Source organism: Opisthorchis viverrini (assembly GCF_000715545.1).
Source record: "Opisthorchis viverrini unplaced genomic scaffold opera_v5_239, whole genome shotgun sequence".
Lineage (NCBI taxonomy): Eukaryota > Metazoa > Platyhelminthes > Trematoda > Opisthorchiida > Opisthorchiidae > Opisthorchis > Opisthorchis viverrini.
In genome coordinates this window covers 783660-804351 of record NW_008751897.1, presented here as the reverse complement: position 1 = coordinate 804351, position 20692 = coordinate 783660, and the positions used below count along the sequence as shown (strand labels likewise).

The following is a 20692-nucleotide window of genomic DNA, read 5'->3' as shown; positions in this document are numbered from 1 at the left end:
CGTCAGCGTATCAGCAACGAGGCGATTAGAAAACGGGTATCTGGTTGTGCTGCAGGCACCTCAATCCGGGAAAACATCCAGCATCATCGACTACGATGGCTCGGTCATGTGCTACGCATGCCGAAACACTGTCTACCGAGACGAGTGTTATTCTCCGTGCCTCCTTCAGGATGGCGCAAACCGCAAGGTGGACAACACATGACTTGGCAAAAAGGGGTGAAAGAGATCACAAAGAGTTTGGGTGTTGTTGGTGTTGTGAGACTTCCAGGATGGGGTCCCCGTGACCCCGTCTGTGCTTGGCTGGAGACATTGCAAGAAATGGCGGCTAATCGATGTCAGTGGCGTTCGTGCTGTCAGTTTCTTTCCAGATTGTCTGATTGAGCGGTTGGAGGTGTAGGCACCTCAGTATGCTTGGCATAGGCCAGCATTAGGTCCCCTCCCTCCCCCACTCTTTTTCTCTTCTCTTCACTGTAGGGCTTTTAATGCAATTATATATACATATATAACTAGACTAACCTTATGGTTGTACGGCAGTGAAGCATCAGTGGCAACACTGATGTTGCTGTCTTTGATGATGATGATCTTGTTGATACTGGTAGCTCAGAAAGTTTCATTTCCGAAAATGTAGTCCATCATAACAAGTGGCCTGCCCTATCATCGTTGTCTGAGATCACTTTGACATCCATCCAGCACACAAGCTTCACTCTTGGACACTGTTTTTAACGTTGCAACACAGATAAAACAAGTATCCCTCTTTCAGCATTTCAGCGTTTTCAGCATTAAGTGATCTCTGTGTGGATATTCTACTAAGACATGATTTCCTCAAGCCTCAAAACCCATGGAAATCTCATTCAACGGTGATAAACCTTCTTTCTCGCAATGGGATCTACTTACTGCCTAAATCGAACCTCTCACTTTGTTTGCGCATCTTGATCCAAGATGGAAGCCCATCGCCACAAAGTCCGGACGACATTCCACAGACGACCAGGCCAACAAATCATTGAACCCTCAAAGTCCCCATGGAGAGCGCAAGTGCTCGTCACGAGAAATGAACGACAGAAGAAACGAATGGTAGTTGACTATAGCCAAATTATAAACGGATTTACGCAACTGGGCGCTTATCCGCCCCCCAGACGTGAAGATGTTAACAGTAAAATGGCTCAACATCGTATTTTAAGCACGCTTCATCTTGAGAGTGCGTATAATCGAATACCCATTAAAGAAAGTAACAGTCTACGCGGCTTTTGAGGCTTGAAACAACCTTTATCGGTCCCATGGAATAACCTACGGAGTAACGAATGGAGCAGCGTGTTCCCAAAGGGCGACGGATGACATAATATGCGCTGAAAAGCTTACCGTTTGTGGATAATGCCACCACTTGTGGAAAGAATCAAGAACACTATTGAAATCTGCAGCGTTTTCGCGCCGAAGCATAAAAGTGGACCCTTCAGCTGAATAATATAGAAGCACAATTTCTAGCACTAAACTGGGACTCCTTGGCTGTGAAATTACTGAAGGTATCATCTAACCAGACCCTGGACGCCTCAACGTCTTTAAAGAACTACCCGTTCTAAATGGCATGAAGTCTCAACAACGAGTGGTTGGCTTGTTCAAGTACTATTCTCGCTGGATAAGCCGTTTCCCTGATAAAATATACCCAATCACTCACAATACAACCTTTCCTGCCTCTGGGTCCGTTATGAAAACGTTTGAAAGTCTCAAAAAATAGTTGGTGGACGCAGCCGTGGTCAATGTCGATTCGAGAACACTTTGGTGCTCGAAAGTGATGTGTCTGATGTTGCGATTTCCGCTACACTCAATCACTCACGTATACTGTCTGTCAACGAAAGACATCATTCTGCTACTAAGAAAGAAAGGTGCGCAATTGTCGATGCAGTAAGTAAATGGAAGAATTGACTACTCAGGGACCATTTCAAAATTGTAACCGATCAGCGGTCCGTTGCGTTCATGTACTCAACACAACAAAAGGGAAAAATAAAAAGTTACAAAGTCCAACGATAGCTGATGGAGTTATCGCCTATTCCTTTCGACGTAACCTGCTGCCTTTGCGTCAATAAAAAGCTGCTGACACGCTTTCTCGGAGTGTCTGTGCGAACACTTCATCTCAGCTGAATCTGAAACGCTTACACACAACTTTGTGCCATCCTGAAGCAACACGCACGATGCATTTCGTTCGTACCGAGAATCTCCCATTCTCCATAGAGGACATCCTATTTGTCATTAGGCAGTGTCATGTGTGCGCGGAATTAAAACCGCGTTTCTTCAAACCATCTGGTGATAAACTCATTAAATACACATCATCATCATCAGCTGTAATAACCACGTACTCGTCGTACAGTGGCTGTAGCTTCCGCAGTATCGTTCACCGATGATTTGGGGGGGAGGGGTAGGTAGCTGCGCATTGCAGGGGGGAGCTGATAAATTGGTGCATTAAATACACACAAACGTTTGAACGTTTAAGCATTGACCTCAAGGGACAACTGACTTTGACGACTCGAAGTAAATATCTACTGACGGCGGTAGACGTTTATTCCCGATTTCCGTTCACCTATGCTTGTCCGGATATAAGTTCGTCTATGGTGGTATCATGCTTTGTGTCACTTCGCTACATTTGGCCTGCCCAGTTTTGTGCATTTGGATTGTGGCTCACCACCCATTTCGGATAAGATCAAGCGATTTCTTCATTAAGGCGTTGCCACCAGTCGGACTACTCCATAGAACCCAACAGGGGAATGTGGAAGGCTTAACTTACGATCAAATGGTCTTCAAATCAGCCATCGGGAAACCAATTTTCAAGAGGCGTTCTATTCGATTCGTTCTTTGTTTTCATAAATGCCACTCCAAAGGAAGGGGTGTTTTATCATATTTCAAAATCCGCATCATTGGTGCAGTGGTTTCTTTCTCTAGGACCAGTTCTGAAGTGCCGAAACACACGAACTTTGACTCCTGTCGTTCCAAGACGCAGAACCCAGTTGTTTAACAGAATTGAACAGGACGCCTCAATGACGTAGCAGAGCCTCACCACCGAGTGTCAACGCCTCATCAAACTGAAGCACGACACGGCTATGATCGGTTAGTCACCTGTGCAATCGACTCCAGTGCGCCTAAGAAGCTGACAAACCTGATCGGAAACAGAGCAAGCCTCCCACAAGTTGCCAGCATTGTGGTGAGTGGTATTTTGCACGTTATTGCCGGTTTAGGCGTCATAAATGTTCCAGATGCAGTCGTAGTGGTCACAAAGAAGATTTATGCCGATTTCAGAGGCCGCAGCCACCCGCACAGCACAGTGCAGCCAAATAGGCGTGCCCCACTCATCATCATCATCATCATCATCAATGACAGCAACATCAGTGTTGGCACTGATGCTTCACTGCCCCACTCGGTGACGGCGACATTCAAAGTTGATTTTGCTTACCAAAAGAAGTTCGTGACGGTTTGTATCAACGGTACCCTAGTTCGGTTGAAGCTTGATAAGGGCTCTGACATCAGGCTCCTCAGTGAAGGGACGTAGAAACGAATAGGTAAGCCGCATGTGAAACCGACCGAACATTGGATCCGTAATGCTTCTGGTGATAAACCGATGTTGACTGGTTCATAAGCCTCAATGGCTCAACGGCAGAAGCCACGTGCTACCTGACATTATACCCCAACCTGGACCTCATGGGGATGGATTGGATCGAAAAGCTCAATCCGCTGGAGAAACCAATTAATTCTGTTTGTAATCTCACACACGCAACACCCGGAAATGCCCTCGAACCATCTCACATTTCGAAGCGATCACTTGAGGACCTCCTAGAACGCTATCTGTCTGTCTTCGCCAACGAGCTTGGACGGTGCACAAAAGCAAAAACCAGACTGTGCTTCCTCGGTGCCAAACCATTTTCAGGCCAAAACACCCGGTGCCATATATAGCCCTACCTACCGTTGACCAGGAGCCGGACCGACTACAGAAGGCTGGTAATCTCAAACCGACCAACTACACTGCAGGGCCCAAACCGACCGTCTTAGTGAAGAAGTTTAACGGGACCATCCGGTTGTGTGCAGATTTTTCCATTGGTCTCAATGCTGCACTGGATGCCCATCAATATCCTCTGCCTCTTCCAGACGATTTGTTCGCAAAACTGAATGGGGGTAAATGTTTTGCGAAGATAGACTTGGCCGATGCCTACCTCCAGTTTGAAGTTGAGGAAGAATCCCGAGAACTTCTGACGATCAATCATCATCACGGTCTGTTCCAGTACACTAGACTGTCAATCGGTGTCAAAACAGCGCCAGTCATATTTCAACGGATCATGGATACGATGCTAAGGGATTCCCCCGGCGTTGTTGCCTATTTGGACGATCTCATTGTCATGGGTTCCAACCCCCGCAAATTGTGGCAGCAGCTTGATTACGTGCTTGGTCGTATTCAAGAACACGGCTTTAGAGTTCACTGAGAGAAATGCACCTTTCTCATACGGTCGATAAAGTAACTCGGTTTCATCAATGACCAACATGGCCACCGACCAGACCCGGAGAACATCGAAACTGTCAAGCGTATGTCAGCGCCCACAGACATAGCTTCCCTCAGGTGTTTCTTCGATCTCGTTAGTCACTATAGTTCGTTCCTCTGCCATGCATCGCCTCCGAGGCTCGCCAAACCGGTTACTTACCAAAGACTACAAGTGGACATGGTCAGAAGAATGCCAACGCGCCTAGGACTCTGACAAGTCCCTGCTGAATCCGGTTAGCTACTCACCCACTACGATCCATTTCTGGAAGTCGTTGTGGCGTCGGATGCCTCGAACGATAGAATTTGCGCAATGATTTCAGTGTACTTCCCGAGGGCAGCTGCCAGATCCCTGATATCAGCCGAGCGCAACTACAGCGAGGTAGAAAAGGAAGCTTTGGCGGTCGTGTTTGCCCTAAAAGTTTTAAAAAAGCTCTATGGCCGTCAGTTCACCCCGACTGACCAACGCAATCCACTCTTTGCTGTTTGGCTCGAAGAAAGGAACCCAACAACTACTGCTAACCGCCTCTAACGATGGGCCACTCTGCTTCTGGGGTATGACTTCAAGATCGAGTGCCAGTCCACCACCAACCCCGGACAAGCCGACGCACTGTCGCGACTCATTTATTCAAATGGGCCAGAACCAGAAGATACTGTAGTCGCAACAATTGCCCTGGAACCGGAGGTTACCACTTAGTACCTGAAGCAGTTCGCACCCTCCCAGCGACTACCGACACGGTTCGTCAGGCTACCGACCAAGACCGTGTGCTGCAGCAAGTCATTAAGTACCACCGTAACCGGTGGGTGCGTACCTGCCCAAAAGACGAGCTGAGACCTTACTTCAACAGGCGAGACGTGCTATCACTAGTCGATGGATGCCTTTTGTTTTCAGAACGCGTTGTCATCCCAGAGAAGTTACAACCAGCCGTCCCGAACCAGTTTAATAAAGAGAACCCGGGAACAAACAGAATGAAGGTCTTTGTTCACAGTTACGTCTACTAACCTTAGATGGACTCCCAGATCGATCGAGCCTCAAAATCTTGCCTGCGGTGTGCTGAAGCATCCAAGTCACCTACCTACGGTCGTGGCCGCAACCGACCAAAACCTAATCTCGTCTTTACAACGATAATGCGGGTCCCGTGGGTGGCGAACACTTTCTGGTCGTGGACGATGCCTACAGCGAAAGGCCGGAGCTTTTTCCTATAAATAGCTCCATAGTCCTGGAACTCCGACGATTGTTTGTTCGCTTTGGAACACCACAGACTATTATATCGGACAATGGCAGTCAGTTTACGCCGTCCGCGTTTGCAAACTTTTGTTGGGAGTATGGCGTAACGCACATCAGTTCGCGCCGTCTCATCCAGTCGAACGGCCAGGCGGAACGCTTCGTCGACACTGTGAAGCGGGTAATACACAAGTCCACTGGTAACGGACCAAAAGAAGAGATTTTACAAAGGTTCCTGCTGGCCAAACCCCAACTCACCGGATGGAGTGTTACCAGCAAAGGCACTGCTCCGAAGGCGGCTTTGAACACCGCAGAAAAGGCAAGTTAGTCACCACAAAACCAGAATGGAGGAACAGTTCAACCGGCATCATGAAAACAACTGAGCGCTCCTTCAGCGAAGGCGAGACTGTTGGGTCGTGAGCACAGCGGCAGACACCCTACGCGGATTCCAGAACACATGCTTCACTAGGGCGGCAAAATGGTCTACGATATTCAAGTTTGTCCAGCCAAGTGGATACGCCGCATAAACAAAATTCGGCGGACAGATGCACGCATCCTGCACACAGGCCCGAGTGAGCTGAGTCTAAAGATGCTTCTGGACAGTTTTACTCTCAGCACCATCTCAGAAAACCCATCTGCTGCTTTTTCGGAGACCCACCGATTACAGCCGCGAGGCTGGACAGACGGGATCCGCAAGTCAGTGAGGCCAGTGCAAATGAACCCTCGGGTTCGAAGTTCCGTCAACAACTTTTAAGCGGGAGGGCTAGGCGGAATCACGGACGGATCCCGCCTTACCGGTATCAGTCAGGTGCTGCTACGTCCGAGAGGCTTATCCCACGCAAGATTGGCTAAAGATTCGGGACGCTCGCCGGACCGGCACCAAGCCGAGGTCTGATTGGTCGAAAGTCCGGACCCAACAGCCAATGATGACCCAGTATTGGCCAAATGCCGGTTGCCAATGGTGTCAGGGTTTTCCGGGAAAGTTGTCGCCGCTCACACCATATAAATATAGCTCTGTATACATGTTCGTAACTGCGTGTTGACATGACCGCTAGCTTTGGAGGCTCAGACCAAGATGTAAGCTGAGTGGAATACCGTCACCACAGTCTATCTGGCTGCTCGGAAACCAGATTTATGTAGTGTTCAGCGAAATAAGAATTCAAGTTGCAAGCAATAGTTGTGCTAACTGCCCCGTTCGCTGGGTCTCCTCCGAATGACATATAGACACGTCCATTTAGAGGGTACTCGAATTTAAACCTCAGGATTTCGAGTCGTCTGCAAAAAGTAGGGATGGACTCGAAAGAACGTGTGGAAGGTCGCTGATGCATATGAGAAGCGGAAGTGGTCCCAAAACAGAGCCCTAAGAAACTGCGATGGAGACAGGAGCCGGAGAAGCGTAGGTCGAGCTTATTGTTACCCTGAATGTTCTATCCGACAGGAACGCTCTAAACCAGGGTAAAATTTTCACCGTGAGTTTCGTGTGCTTTTGAAAAGTCGAAAAATATGGCATCTAATATGGGTCCTCCGTCCTTAGCTCGGATTAAGCTGTCCGTAAATACGGGCATGTTCGTCGTGCAAGAACGGTTTGGAAGGAGTCCGTGTTGCACTGGGGATGTCATTTTGGTAGTAAGGTGACTTAGAATGGCTCACTTCAGAATGCGTTCCATCACCTTGCACGGAACGCTGGTGATGCTACCCGGCCTGTAGCTGCCAAATGTTGGTCGGCCACCAGTTTCGCAGGTTGGCGTAATAGTCGCCTTGTGGCAAGCAGAGGGAAGGTTTCTTTCGTCGAACTACTGACAAAACAGCAGGTAGAAATGCCTTGACAATGTGAGCGACGTTTCATTCAGGTTCCTTGAATGGACCTTATCTGGTCCCAAATCGCTGCCTTTTGCAAGAGTTGACGAATGTCATCAGTGTAGATCAGGTTGGTTAGAGGTCGTCCATAGTTATGTCTTGACGACGTTGAATGTGACGAGGTCGCCGGAGCAGAATGGAGGCCTGGATGGTGTTCTCTGTAGGCTTCAGATACCACTGTCAGTTCACTGGTAGGCTCCCGTTTTATGTCCCTCAAGAAGAATCAGGTTGACCCATTTCTTCGGTGCTATATTGTGTAATTAATTAGCGTATTTTGTTTTTCTTCCGGTAGAGGCCCAGTATTGTAGCTTGTTTTTGTGTTCCACTTGCGGATTTTTGGTTTACAGCAGTTGTTCCGTTTACGAATAGCGAGCTCGTCTTCTGTGTCACCTGTAGTTATATTTTGGAAAAGTAGTTGGAACCTCTTTTCCAGAAGACGCCGAATCCTTTTAGATAGCTTTTTGTCTGTCTGACTGCGTGCTGGTTTTTTCTACGAACATCATGTCAGCCTCATGAATGTCAATGGTCGTGTATAGCTCTTCCACAGAAGCTGTTCCCAGTTTTAGGTGAACAAAGAAGCTACTCACTTCTGGGAAGTTTACGGCAGAAGGTCCTAACCCACGTCTGGTGTCCCAGATTTCTAGCCCAATAACAGATGAAATCAAACGCCGACACACTGTGATCACGATGTCCCAGCGGAGCCCTATTTGACACCTGATCAACGAAGTGCCTTTCGTTGGTGCTAACCAAATTCAGCAGGGATAGTAGTTCTCCTGTGCGGTATCTGGTGGATGCGGCGACATGTTGACTCCAATCGTCCTCTTGCACGGTTTTAGTCGGCGCTGGAATTCTATCTAGTGGGTCTTTGAACCGTTGAACTCACCTCCCAGCAAGAAATGTGTGAAGTGGTAAAAATTACTCAGTTGTAGCACCAATTGGTCGCCTAACTGCCATCACCAGAAGAAAATACGAGGGCTTGGATACTGCCAGGTTGCCCGAACCTAGACAGAAGAAGTCGAGAGCCAGAGGTTGGGTTCGAACCATGGGCCTCCCGGTCAGTGAATTCGCGCTCAAACCACTGAGGAACTGGTTGTTCTCCGATGAATTTGAGGGGCAACGTCTAACTACGCCGAGAAGAAGAGAATAGGTCCCACCCGAAGTTTGTCAATAAAATAAGTTCTTTGTATTTTCAGACTTTCGGACACTTGAAGTTATACAAAGATCCCTCCGAAAGTTCTCGTACACAGTGGTGTCCATCAAGACTATCCTGTTCCTCCATTACTTATTTTCGTTATCGACTGTATGAGAAACTAATTCCGGAAGATCTTCAAAACTCTGGTGTTCAAAAAGCTTCTGACGACAACCTCTTCAATCTGGAATATGCCGACTACATATGTCGCGACCCATGCGCGAACAGGAAGTAAAGCTACGGAGGTTGCTTCCATCTTTTTAATCCCAGGGTGCATCGGGTGAAACTGCTCCATGGCCCAATGATGTGGGGGTGTCGTGGCACCATATCACATTATCTAAGCATGGGGCAGTCGCCATTGATAGACATTGAACCCGAAGATGAAAATAATATTTAACGTCTTCATCCAAGGCTTTTTTTGCCAATATGTCCTGACGAATCGGATCTCCTGCTGCAGTGTCAAACCAGCTGAAATCTCAAGATATCCTGTACAGCCACGAGTCAGCCAAAGCCGGTTTGGAGCAGCTACTGGCTGGTGTGGTCATCAATTGAAAGCTTAGCTTTGACGATGTCCTCTTTAAGGGTCGCAATTGGAGAATCAGCCTCACTGCAGATTGTACTGATCGGGACATTCCCCAAACTCAGACGGTCGGACCAGTGGAGGCCAACAAGATGCATCCCGGGAGCAGTTTCGGAAAGACGATGGCGCAGCTGTTTATGGATGCACTGATCAAAGGGACACCGTTCTTTGGCATGCGCTTTGTGCCCGCAGAGTTTAAGACCAGTGCCGTGCACATTCAGCCGCTAAACACACATTGCATTTCAGGGAAAGGCATATCATCATCATCAGAGACGACAAAATCGGTGTTGACAATGATGCGTCACTGCCGTACAATCATTAAGTCAATCTCATTGTGTTTAAATCCTTAGATTGAAAAGAAGAGAAAGAGTGAGTGATAAAGAGACCTAGTGCTGGACTATGTCAAACACTCTGAGGTGCCTACACCTCTAAGCGCTCCTTCAGACATGGAAAGAAACTGGCAGCACGAACATCACTGACATCGATCAGTCGCTATACCTTGCAATCTCTCAAGCCAGGCACACGAGGGGTCACGGGGAGATCGTACAACACCCAAACTCTTCGTAATCTATTTCAGGTCCTTCTGTTAGGTCATAGATTGTCCGACTCGCGGTTTGCGCCATTCTTTTTAGCTTTGGGTCGGTAGGTTGTACCTTTAAGCCACTTTGACATGGTGGTCGGGCTTGAGTGCCGCATTGATCCCGCGAGCTACACTGGATGGAACTTAGTTCCATAAGGTGCAACCATGCCGGAAGGTCAAAAGGGGAGCAGTCAGACTAAGGGCAGCAACACCCCGTACCTACGAGTAACCGTGCTACGAGGCGGTCTGGGTCTTAATACGGCTGCGCACCAGCCTACTGCGCAGCGGAACAATCATGTGAAACAGAGCTGTGCGATTAGGCCCCCACGTCTGAATCACGTCCGATTTCATCATGTGCCGGAGAAAGGTCAAATAGGGACACACAAAGTCCACACCCACTCCATGGCCAAGGCACTCCGTACACAAGCGCACAGACGGCCATCTATGATCAACCGAGAACCAGTGTGGGCGTGTGGGAGACACACTGGTTGGTTGATAGCGGATCGACCACCAAATACGGTGACAAATGAATCATAATGTATAGAAGTTTGTAATTGCGTTAATACACAGTCCCTTCAGGTCGTCTTCTTGTCTTGTGACTATAACCCAGTAGCGTCAGGGCAGGTGAAGAGATACAACAGGTGTAAAGTCGTACTGTCCTCTGCGATTGGAATATGAAGACAGTAAGATGTTTCCCACAGGCGACCAAAGTACCCATATTTATGGAATCAGCGATGATGCCTTCACCCGAGGAAGGACGAGTTAGATAAGGCCCAAAAAACGCACACTCCGATCGTCCAACGGTTGGCCGTGACCGCCGGCACGGTCACGAGTCGTACTGCTCAAAAGTCACCTATTGTGTGCAGCCGCACCAGTGATGAAACACTAACACCTTGTTCCTTGTGCCCTCGCGTTAGGACAACCCCCCCGCAACCAAGCAGGTCAGACTATTGAGTCGTCGGCTCCGGGTCGGGTCACCAAAGAAAACCCTACTGTCTGCTATCTCGCGCGTCAGGCTTTTGAGTCAAAAGCTGGAGACCTGGAAGCTCTCGCCTTATCAAGGGCTGTACTCTTTCACCTTTCCCCTTCAATTTCGTTGATACGATCATGGAAGACTCACTATCAGGCTCTAATAACTGTAAGTTCGAAGTAATCCCGGGGCGTCCGATCACATACATCGAGTACGCAGACGATATAGCTCTTTTTGGATCTGGCCATGTGGTAATGCAAACAATACTAAGTAATCTAAATAACCTCGCCTAACGGTTTGGCATGCGCTTCACACCGACGAAGTGTGAAATGGGTGAATGGGTGGGCTCGGAACCTAGCTGCATGCTTGTGGATGTACCGATTGAGGTAGTAGACGAATTTTTTCTATCTGGGCAGCTGTAGTAGTCCCGGTGGTCTCGCAAAAGCCGATGTTTCTATCCGTATTAGGGAGACCAGTGCAGCTTTCATGAGCCTGGGTCATTCGTGGCGTAAGCGTGACATTAGATTATCCCTCAAGGGTAGATTTTGCAATGGTTTGGCGCGCCCCATATTATACGGATCAGAAATCTGACCGTCGCGCGTTGAGGACGTCAAAAGACTCTCAGTATTTGACCATCGATGTCTTCGGAGCATCGTCCGAATCTGGTGGGAACACCGGATCAGCAATGCTGAATAGCATTCGGAGGAAATAACTCATCCACGATAGATGAACTAATCACACTGCATAAGTTGCGCCGGCTTGGTCATGTACTCCGTATGCCACTCGACTGACTTCCTCGAAGGATCCTATTTGTAGAACCAAGCGAAGGGTGAAAATGAGCCAGAGGCGGTCAAACAATGACTCAGCATCGAAATTTAAAAGCCATCACCAGCAAACTCATCTGCGTTCGTCATTGCGGTCTTCCTGGATGAGCATCCCGAGATGGGCCACACCAATGGCTGGAGACATTGTCAAACATGGCCCAGTCGCATCTTTAATGGCGCTCGTGCACCCAAGCTATTGCCTTCAGTGCATAACTACCTTCCCAATCCCCCCCACATAACAGTCCACTGACTGCTGTATTTACGCATCAATTTACCACCTCTCACCTCCAGTGCGCAGCTATCACACCACCTACCTAAATCATCGGTGGACGATACTAGCAGCTAAAACCACGATAAGTTAAGTACGCAGTTCTTACAGTTGAGGATGGTGATGATGATGATGATGATGATGATGATGATTGCGCCACGGAAAACAAAGCTTGTCTCGGTAGATGGTGTTTTGGCATGTGTAGTACATGGCCGAGACATCGTAGTCGATGGTGCTGGATGTTTTCCACGACTGAATTATGTGCTGCACAGCCAAATGCACCTTCTTTAATCACGCCATCACTAATCCGTTGACGCCATCCAAAACCATCTACACGGCTCAGTGGTTAGAGCACGAATTTAACAATCAGAAGTTCCGTGGTTCGAACCCGACCTCTGCATCTAGACCTCCCCTGTCTATGTTTGGGTAACCTGACAGTATCCCAGCCCTCGTGTCTCCTTCGGGCTCTATGGCAGCTAGGGACCGAAAGAGCTTTACAGCTGAACGATTATCTCTATCTTTTTTATTTTTGGACAAGGTCTGAGCAAGAGCTATCTGTTGACCAATTTGGTGCACAACTCATGCTGCAATGTTGAACAGGTCTCTTGATATTCATAAAGATTTATTTTGATTTAATTTAATGAGCGGAAGCTTCGATATTGAGCATCGGTCAGGTAATTGATCTCTAAGTGAATCAGAATGGCTTGGGAAAAGATTGTTTGGGGGAGAGTGAATTAGTGAAGGGTTGTAAGGGTAGATGATGCTTCCCGGTTGCTCAGGCGGACGAAGGGGTATGTTTGAGCTTTTTTTAAAGAGTCTGATCCACGAGGCAGTGAGGTAACATAGGATTTTGTTCGGGAACCCTGCACCTAGCCTCTTTATTCAAAAGTCTGGACCGCGGTCGTTAGGCCTTTGAGGAATCCAATGACTCACTAGTCTTACCCACTGGGCTGCACAGTGCTGGCCTAGTCTGACAACACAGGAGTAAGGCATTACTCTTTCCTTCCCAGTGCGGTTGCACCCAGCAGATGCTTTTTGATCTGTACCGGACTCTTCCTCAAAGTACTTGGATAGTACGGAATAATATACGGGTGGTCACGGTCAACCGTTCAACGATCTTTGTGCGGTTTGGGGCCGACCTTTTCTAATCTGTCCGGAAGGCAGCCGTTGCTTCCAAGAATACGGAGATGCTAGGTGCCTGAAGGGAACGTCTTACTGCCTTCACACTTCGATCGCCGAAGACAGTATAACTTTACCAGACCTCCATACCGCCTCGTGCTACGATTCCTCGCTTTAAGGGACTCACTATTCTTCGTCAAGCTGCTCACTGTTCCTCCTTGATATGGACACTGAATTCCAGCCTGTAGGGACTGCTGAATGAAAACATGGAGGGGTAAGGGTAAGCAAATTGACGTTTATTCTCCTAACGTTTCAGTTGAATGCAGCGTAACCGGTCTGACAAAAAATAGCGTTTGTTTGCGTGTCTGTAGCTTTTGCGCAGCCAAATACGAACTGTAAGGCACAGCCTACTCCATCCTCTCGGCTTTTGTTCTGACGCTAGTCTTTGGTTGCCTAATATGGTGTTTGGCATTTTGGATGGTTGTTTGTGGAGCTGTTGACTTTCGAAAGATTTTCCAAGTTTCTTCTGGGGCACTTGCAGGTATTCTCTGTGTTGATGTGAACCATTTAACCCCCATTTACCTAAACCAAGAAAACCGCCCACAGGCTGGTTTAGGTGTTGGTGCCTGAGTGCAGGTGTTTTCCCCTTCGATACGTGATGAACACATATCTTCACCTATTGCCTATTCATCCATGCCGCAGAAACAATGGGGTAGGTTCAACTCACAACTCTTCGACTCTATGAGTAGTGTGTTACATCGAGACAACAACTTTTTGCGACATCTCGAATATCGTATCAACTTGAACATGAGGCGGCCTGGTGCGGCGCATCTGAAGCGGGCCAACCCCCATTTACCTAAACCAAGAAAACCGCCCACAGGCTGGTTTAGGTGTTGGTGCCTGAGTGCAGGTGTTTTCCCCTTCGATACGTGATGAACACATATCTTCACCTATTGCCTATTCATCCATGCCGCAGAAACAATGGGGTAGGTTCAACTCACAACTCTTCGACTCTATGAGTAGTGTGTTACATCGAGACAACAACTTTTTGCGACATCTCGAATATCGTATCAACTTGAACATGAGGCGGCCTGGTGCGGCGCATCAAGTTGAAGCGGGCCGTCGTAAACGGGAGACTCAGCTGGATTCAGTTGCGTTTTCTGTCAAAACCGAATTCGTGTAAAAGTGAGAGTATCTGTCAAACTGTCTTCCTCCTTGTCTGTGTGACTGTCCGTTTTTCTTAGTTCATACAACTTCCACCCGCTCAATCCTCAACTTAAGCTTTACTCCTATGTATCCTGAGGTTTTTCCCCATTCGACCTTTTTATATCCACCACGGTGAGTTCTTCGTCTTTCTCTAATTTACCTCTGCATTAAAAAAACAGGCTCCGTTGAGCTCAAGAACCAGGTCTTTAGCTCGTAGCTCTGGATTCGTGCCAAATTCCTCCGGCGAGGAATGTTCATAACTAGGTTTGCAGCCAATCGCCACTTACAGTCAATAGCAGCCGATTCTGATATCATATCAAGTTTACAAAGTTATGTACGCTAAATAAAATGCTTATATTTGGTTGCTCCGACATAAAGCATAGATCTCAACAAAGCTACTGTCGATCGTGCTTGGCAGTCTTCACTTTCTCCACGACTGCAATGCCATGCATATCGGGAATATATATCCCCGGAAGCCTTTAGTAACGTTTATGAGAATTGTTTAAAATGGGCACCGTTTGAGTACCACTAATGCTTTGTTCTTCCAGGTAGTTGTACACAATGGTATTTTGTACAGAACACTCCTCTTCTACCAACCGAGTGGTCATTCGCGAACATTAGTTATCGAAGTTTCGGTTTCCGGAGAGTAAGTGGGAACATCGAATCAAGCTCCACGATTGCCCACAAGTTACGGATGTCGCGAATTATTCGATCAGTAGCCTGTGCTGTATCCGGAGGGGTCGACAGTGCGGTATCTGCTTACTTGCTAAAACGTAATGGTATGTTCTCAACTGCTAATTCATCTTGTTCAGGTTTCCAAGTAACAGGCGTATTTATGACAAACTGGGATCCTTTGGATGAAGGAGTGCAATGCTCTGTGAGTGCTGATCGTAATGATGCCAAGCTCGTCTGTGAACGACTCGATATACCATTCCTAGAATTGAACTTTGTGCGGGAATATTGGATTTATGTCTTCCAGTAAGCTGTTGTGACTTACCTTATTGATGTTCCGATCCTCGAAAGACCACTTCTTCGGTCTTACGAACGTGGATGTACTCCAAACCCAGATGTACTTTGTAATCGTTTTGTCAAGTTCAATTTTTTGGCAAAGAAACTTCTGCGAGTTGAGGGCAACTCGGGGAGCGCTTCGGCAGACGATCAAGAAACCCCGCCGGTCCGTGTGGATGCTATCGCGACGGGTCATTATTGTCAAACTTCCTTTCAAACAAGGCCCGATGGGGAATCTTGCCTCCTCCGTAGTGTCGATAGTGTTAAGGATCAAACATTCTGGCTTTCAACCGTAAGTGGTTTACTTCTGTAAGCATAGCCTTAACTCAGGTGCTGCCGTAGCTTTTTACATTGAACAAACCAAGGTTTAGTAAAGTGTATTCAATATGAAGTGTCAGCAATTTCCATCTATTCGCTCTTCTATCCAAAGTCCACTTTAGTTTATCAATGTTCGTGATTATATATTTGCAAAGTTACGTTTTTGATGAATGCACTAGCCTTTGGATGAAAAGTATCCCATCAAGGAACAGTGCTTTGTAGATCTCAAACGGGATGTCCCTCAACCCTAAGACCCCCCGCGCAGAATCTCTTACACAAGATTGACAGTGTACGGCGTTCGAAACTAAGAGACTGTCTTCCTTTCTTAACAAGGACTAACCTGTTCTATCCTGCATATCGCATCAACATCCAACGACTACTTCATTTGATTCGTTTTTGTAACTCCCTTCTGGCTGATGTACAGATGAGTGCTTTGGCATCCACTCAATTTATCAGCTATAAACCATGGCCCATAGGCACAATGGTTCCAGCTGCTACAGTTTCGATCACCGGGAAAGGAAAGAGTGTAGGACATACAGCTAAGCCTTGGTTAGTTCGGGAACTTGGTAGCTACGTATTGAAGGCGATAGCTTTGATGCACAAGCTCCATTGATTGTAGGATTGGGCCGTTCCTGCCAATGTTATAAAAAATCGTTCAGCTATCGCGTCCTTTCAGTGTCTAACTGCCAGGCTACCAGAAGGAAGCACGATGGATGAGATACTTCCAGGTTGCCCAAACCTAGATAGGTCCAAAGTCATTGGTAAGTTGAGTCTCGTGATCCCGTCCAGGAAGGCGGCATTTGCCGACCGGACTAAGTTCAGTGTTTGGTGTTTTCGTACTTCGTGGCCAGGTCATACTCTGTCCACCTCTCATTTGCTTCCACTGGGCAGAAAGAACTCTGCGACGCAGACGGTCTTCTGGCATGCGGAGTACATGTCCTAACCAGCGTAACCTACGAAGCACGAGTAATCCATCTATCACGGGAAACTTTCATCTTTTTCAAGACCCTCTGGCCTACCTCAGCATTACTGATTCGATGTTCCCACCAGACTTAACCAAAGCTTTGGGAACACGGATGACCAAGTACTGACATCTTTCGTATGTCCTCTGCGCGTAAGAGTCAAGCTTCTGATCCATGAAACAGTATGGATCGCACCACTGTAGTGTAAACTCTGCCCTTGACAGACAAACTGACGTCACGTCGGCGACATAAGTGTTGGCGGTTGGAGAAAGCTGCTGCGGCCTTTCCGATTCGAGTAATAATCTCAGTTATCATTTATTTTTGAAGAGCATGGTCACAAGCATAAAAAGTGAGTGCAAGCGATGAATGCGAAAGAGTAACAGGAGAATATGGGAGAAAAGAGAGAAACGTCTCATTCGAGATCATGCCAAGGGCAGCGCCAGTCTGATGAGGTGAATCCCAAAGTATGTAAAGATTTTGTTATGGGAACACGCGTCTAAAGACCAACAACCAAAGAAAGGACAAACAATGGTGAATGCTCCTCAAGGCGCAGTGTGCGCTAGCACAGTCAAGACTCGCATATCAGGCACAAAGTGACCGTCATACTGGGTCTGGTGTGAAATTAAATGGCGAAAATGTACCTTCAACGCCATGTGCCACGCATAAAAGTGTCATAATACGCAGGGAGCCCACAATGGCAAGCAAACACAAGTCACTGACTGCGACCTTAGGAAGTCCCAGTCCAATAACAGCCTTGGCGGATTGAGGAAAGCAGATCCCTCGATGAGAGATGATCATCGGTTGGTGAACCAAAAAGTCGATATCACAACCGATGGCATGTAGGGCTGAGATTATGACGAGGGAATGTTCATCAGCACCATACTTCTGCTCCTTCTCATTCCACACTATCACTCCACGCCCATCCGAGACTAGGGGCTCTCAACTCCTCGAAGACGGTGTACCCCAGTCGACGGAGACGTTTTGCAAGTTCCCTTGCAACCCGATTATGACGAGCACATCTGGCGTCATGCGTAATCCAGCAGGATTGCAAAATATGCACCAAACTCTCCGGTTGGCCACAGTTTCCACGACATAAGATTAACTGGCCACCATGACCATGCCGAGCGCTTCTAACTCTCGTCCTAAGCAGGTTGCATCGGAGCTGGATACCGTGGATAAATATCCGTGGAAACACTCGTTCTGGGAATACGAGCCATCGATTCGAGAGAGGCGAAGTGACCAACTCTCGTAAACCTCCAGCCAGTCCACGGTACTCATGTAGCTGCCCAGGTAAACAAATGTATCTATCACGTCGATTAGCTCGCCTGCAAAAATGAGGTTGGGTTTGATCCGACGCAGTATTTTAGCAGCACTTTACACTTTGCAGGTGTGAAACGCATGCTAAACTGTGACATAGTTATTTAGGTTATTCAAAATCCTCCGCATTTGGGAAAGATCTGATCCAAGGAAAGCAATATCGTCAATGTCTTTGAGAGAACATCCTGGCAGCATTTCGACTTCGGAGGTTCCAGAGGCAGGCAGGGCAATTACAAGCAACATATCAATAACAAAGTTGAAGAGCAAAGGTGAGGGAGGCCAGCCTTGTCTTACACCACTGGATGTGGTGAGAGTTTGCCGTATACTCGTGCGCGCCCACAGGAGTTCGCATCATAAGGGAGAGTGATTTGAAAGGGACACCTTTGGTCTCTAGGCACTACCAAAGTTGCTGACAATCGACGGAATCAAAAACAGTTTTCAACTCAAGAAAAACTATCAACGTTGGACGTCTGAAGCAGTGGCGCTGTTCACAAATTTGTCTCAGGGTAAAGATATGGTCGATGAATCCTCGACGAGGGCGAAACCCAGCTTGGTTCTCATGAATCAGTCGCTCCCGATAATCCATCAACCTGCACAAAATAATGCCAGAGAGCACTTTAGATGCGACGGATACCGGGATGGTATCACAATGGTTTTCACATGATGTTCTTGCGTCCCTTTTGAAAACTGAGATGACGGTCGAGGACCTCCATTCGGCTGATATTCTGTTTTCGTTTCCAATTTTCTGCAGTATGGTCGTCAAACTGTTCACCAGGGCCTCGCCACTTTTGAAGAGTGCAGTGTGTAGACCATCCAGGCCAGGTGCCATGACGCGCTTCAGGATTGATATCTGATGCTGGATTTCAGTTGCTTATGGTGGATTGGTGTCCATATACCCGCCTGGTTCTTCCAGCGGTTGTGTTGATTGGGACTAGCTGAACTGATCTTTGAAGTGTTCAGCTCATGGCTCAAGACAACGAACGAGGGATTTAATTGCTGTTCCGTCTTCTTTGCATATTGTTCCAGTGATACCTGCCTTTTGACCGGTTGATCGAATCAGTTGACACAGGGCGTGGTTGTTGCCTGCAGCGAAAGCCTTCTACATCTCCTGGGGCTTCGAAATACACTAGCGCTCTCTGCCATTCTTCAAGCTCCTGATTTTCCGGATCTTCGTGCACCACCATAGTCATTAGTTACTGGTATGGGCTTTCTGGTACCAGTAAGATCTGCCGATCTCGAAGATATCCATTTCTCATATAGTCGAGTTAGGTAGCCTTTCCAGTTTTGAAAGCTGGAAGCATTGCTTCTTCAACTCGCCTATGTTTGACCTCTAAAAACCTTCGTCATCTGCATGACTATCCGTTTTCAGTAGCTTTATAGCCAGATCAACTCGATACTCTTCAGCTACTGAAATTGTCGAAGTTGATGAACGCAGCTTCTCCCCTTTGGCACGCATTATGCTGGCGGAAAGCGAATTGCCAACAGGGTGCGCACGATGGCGTGATCAAAGTCAAGTTGGAACGACAATCCTCAACTGAGGCTCTCCATCGATAACTGATAATCACATGGTTCAACTGAGTCCACGGCTGTCTTGTGATATGTTGCCTCTTGGTGTGAGCGTTTATGTTGGAATTTCGTGCTCGCCTGGAACGATAATCTGGAAAAGCTGCTTTCCACTACCCGTACGTTCGGCATCGACTCCAAATCTACCACATAACTGTGCCTCTTCCGGACTTCTTCGTCTAACTTCGGTATTCATATCACCCTCCAGGATTAGTATATCCGCCCTTCTTGCCGACCGAAGCAGTCGTGACCTATCTTGATAAAACTCGCACTTCTCAGTCCCGGAACTGCTATCTTTTGGGGCGTATGCTGATACGATAAACAAACATCGCTTACCGCATCAGCCTGCTGTAATTTTAATTAAACCAGACAACCGCACAGCTTTAAGGTGACTTTACTGGGATCCAGTCCAGTAAGACACTTTCAGTTTTGCGTGCAACTCCCACATCGTAGACACCATTATCCATCACCTCAGGATACCCGAAGAGTGAAATGTGGAGTATCTGAGCACGTCTTAGGCGGCCTGAAAACCACGAGTGAAGTTGGGTCTTGTATGTGTGTTTCAGAGACAACACACATCGATGGAAAGAGAAAGCAAGGCTTCAGTAAGGGATTCCTGTTGCCCATTTTGACGTAGAGTACGGACATTAAACACTGTAACGTGGATTTGATCTTTTGAGGTCAGGTTTATTTTTATGGGCGAATATTTAGACATAGAATAGCGCCTAGGGTGTTGGTAGATGGGTTGATTGCACCGCACTGTACGATGAATGAGGAGGGAGTGTGCAAGGACGCTGGTAAGCGAAAAGCTGCAAGGGCAAATGGTACTTCCCGATTACCTAGGTCGAAGAAACTGGTTGGTTGAGGTGACCGACCCTGAGCCAATGACTCAATATTCTGACCCACTTGGCTGCAGGGGGCCGACTTGGCCCGAGGGTGCAGAGATTAAGACATTACTGTTTCACTCCTAGTGCAGCTGCGCACAGCAGGTCCCTTTTGAGCAGCGCGGAACCCTTTGGTTTTAAAAGTATTTCGACCGTATCAAATAATGCGCCGGTGGTCACGATTAATTGTTGGGCGATCAAAGTGTATGGTTTTTGGAGCCGATATTTTTTTAACTCGTCCTTCCTCAAGGGAAGGCAGGACCGCCGGTTCCGTAAATATGGACATGCTGGTCGCCTGGGGGAAACGCCTTA

At 47.6% G+C, this 20692-nt stretch overlaps 1 protein-coding gene across 1 annotated transcript in view; it reads left to right on the top strand.

Annotated features, from left to right (window-relative positions):
* Positions 1-5518: 5518 nt before the first annotated feature.
* Positions 5519-20692, top strand: part of T265_08850 (hypothetical protein) — a gene marked incomplete at both ends in the record, with an annotated part of 74075 nt that continues 58901 nt past the window's right edge. Inside the window, 4 exons of the mRNA XM_009174762.1 lie at positions 5519-5649; positions 5721-6058; positions 15141-15306; positions 15352-15628. Coding sequence (XP_009173026.1) covers positions 5519-5649; positions 5721-6058; positions 15141-15306; positions 15352-15628 — 912 coding nt within the window. The remainder of the gene's footprint in view (positions 5650-5720; positions 6059-15140; positions 15307-15351; positions 15629-20692) is intronic.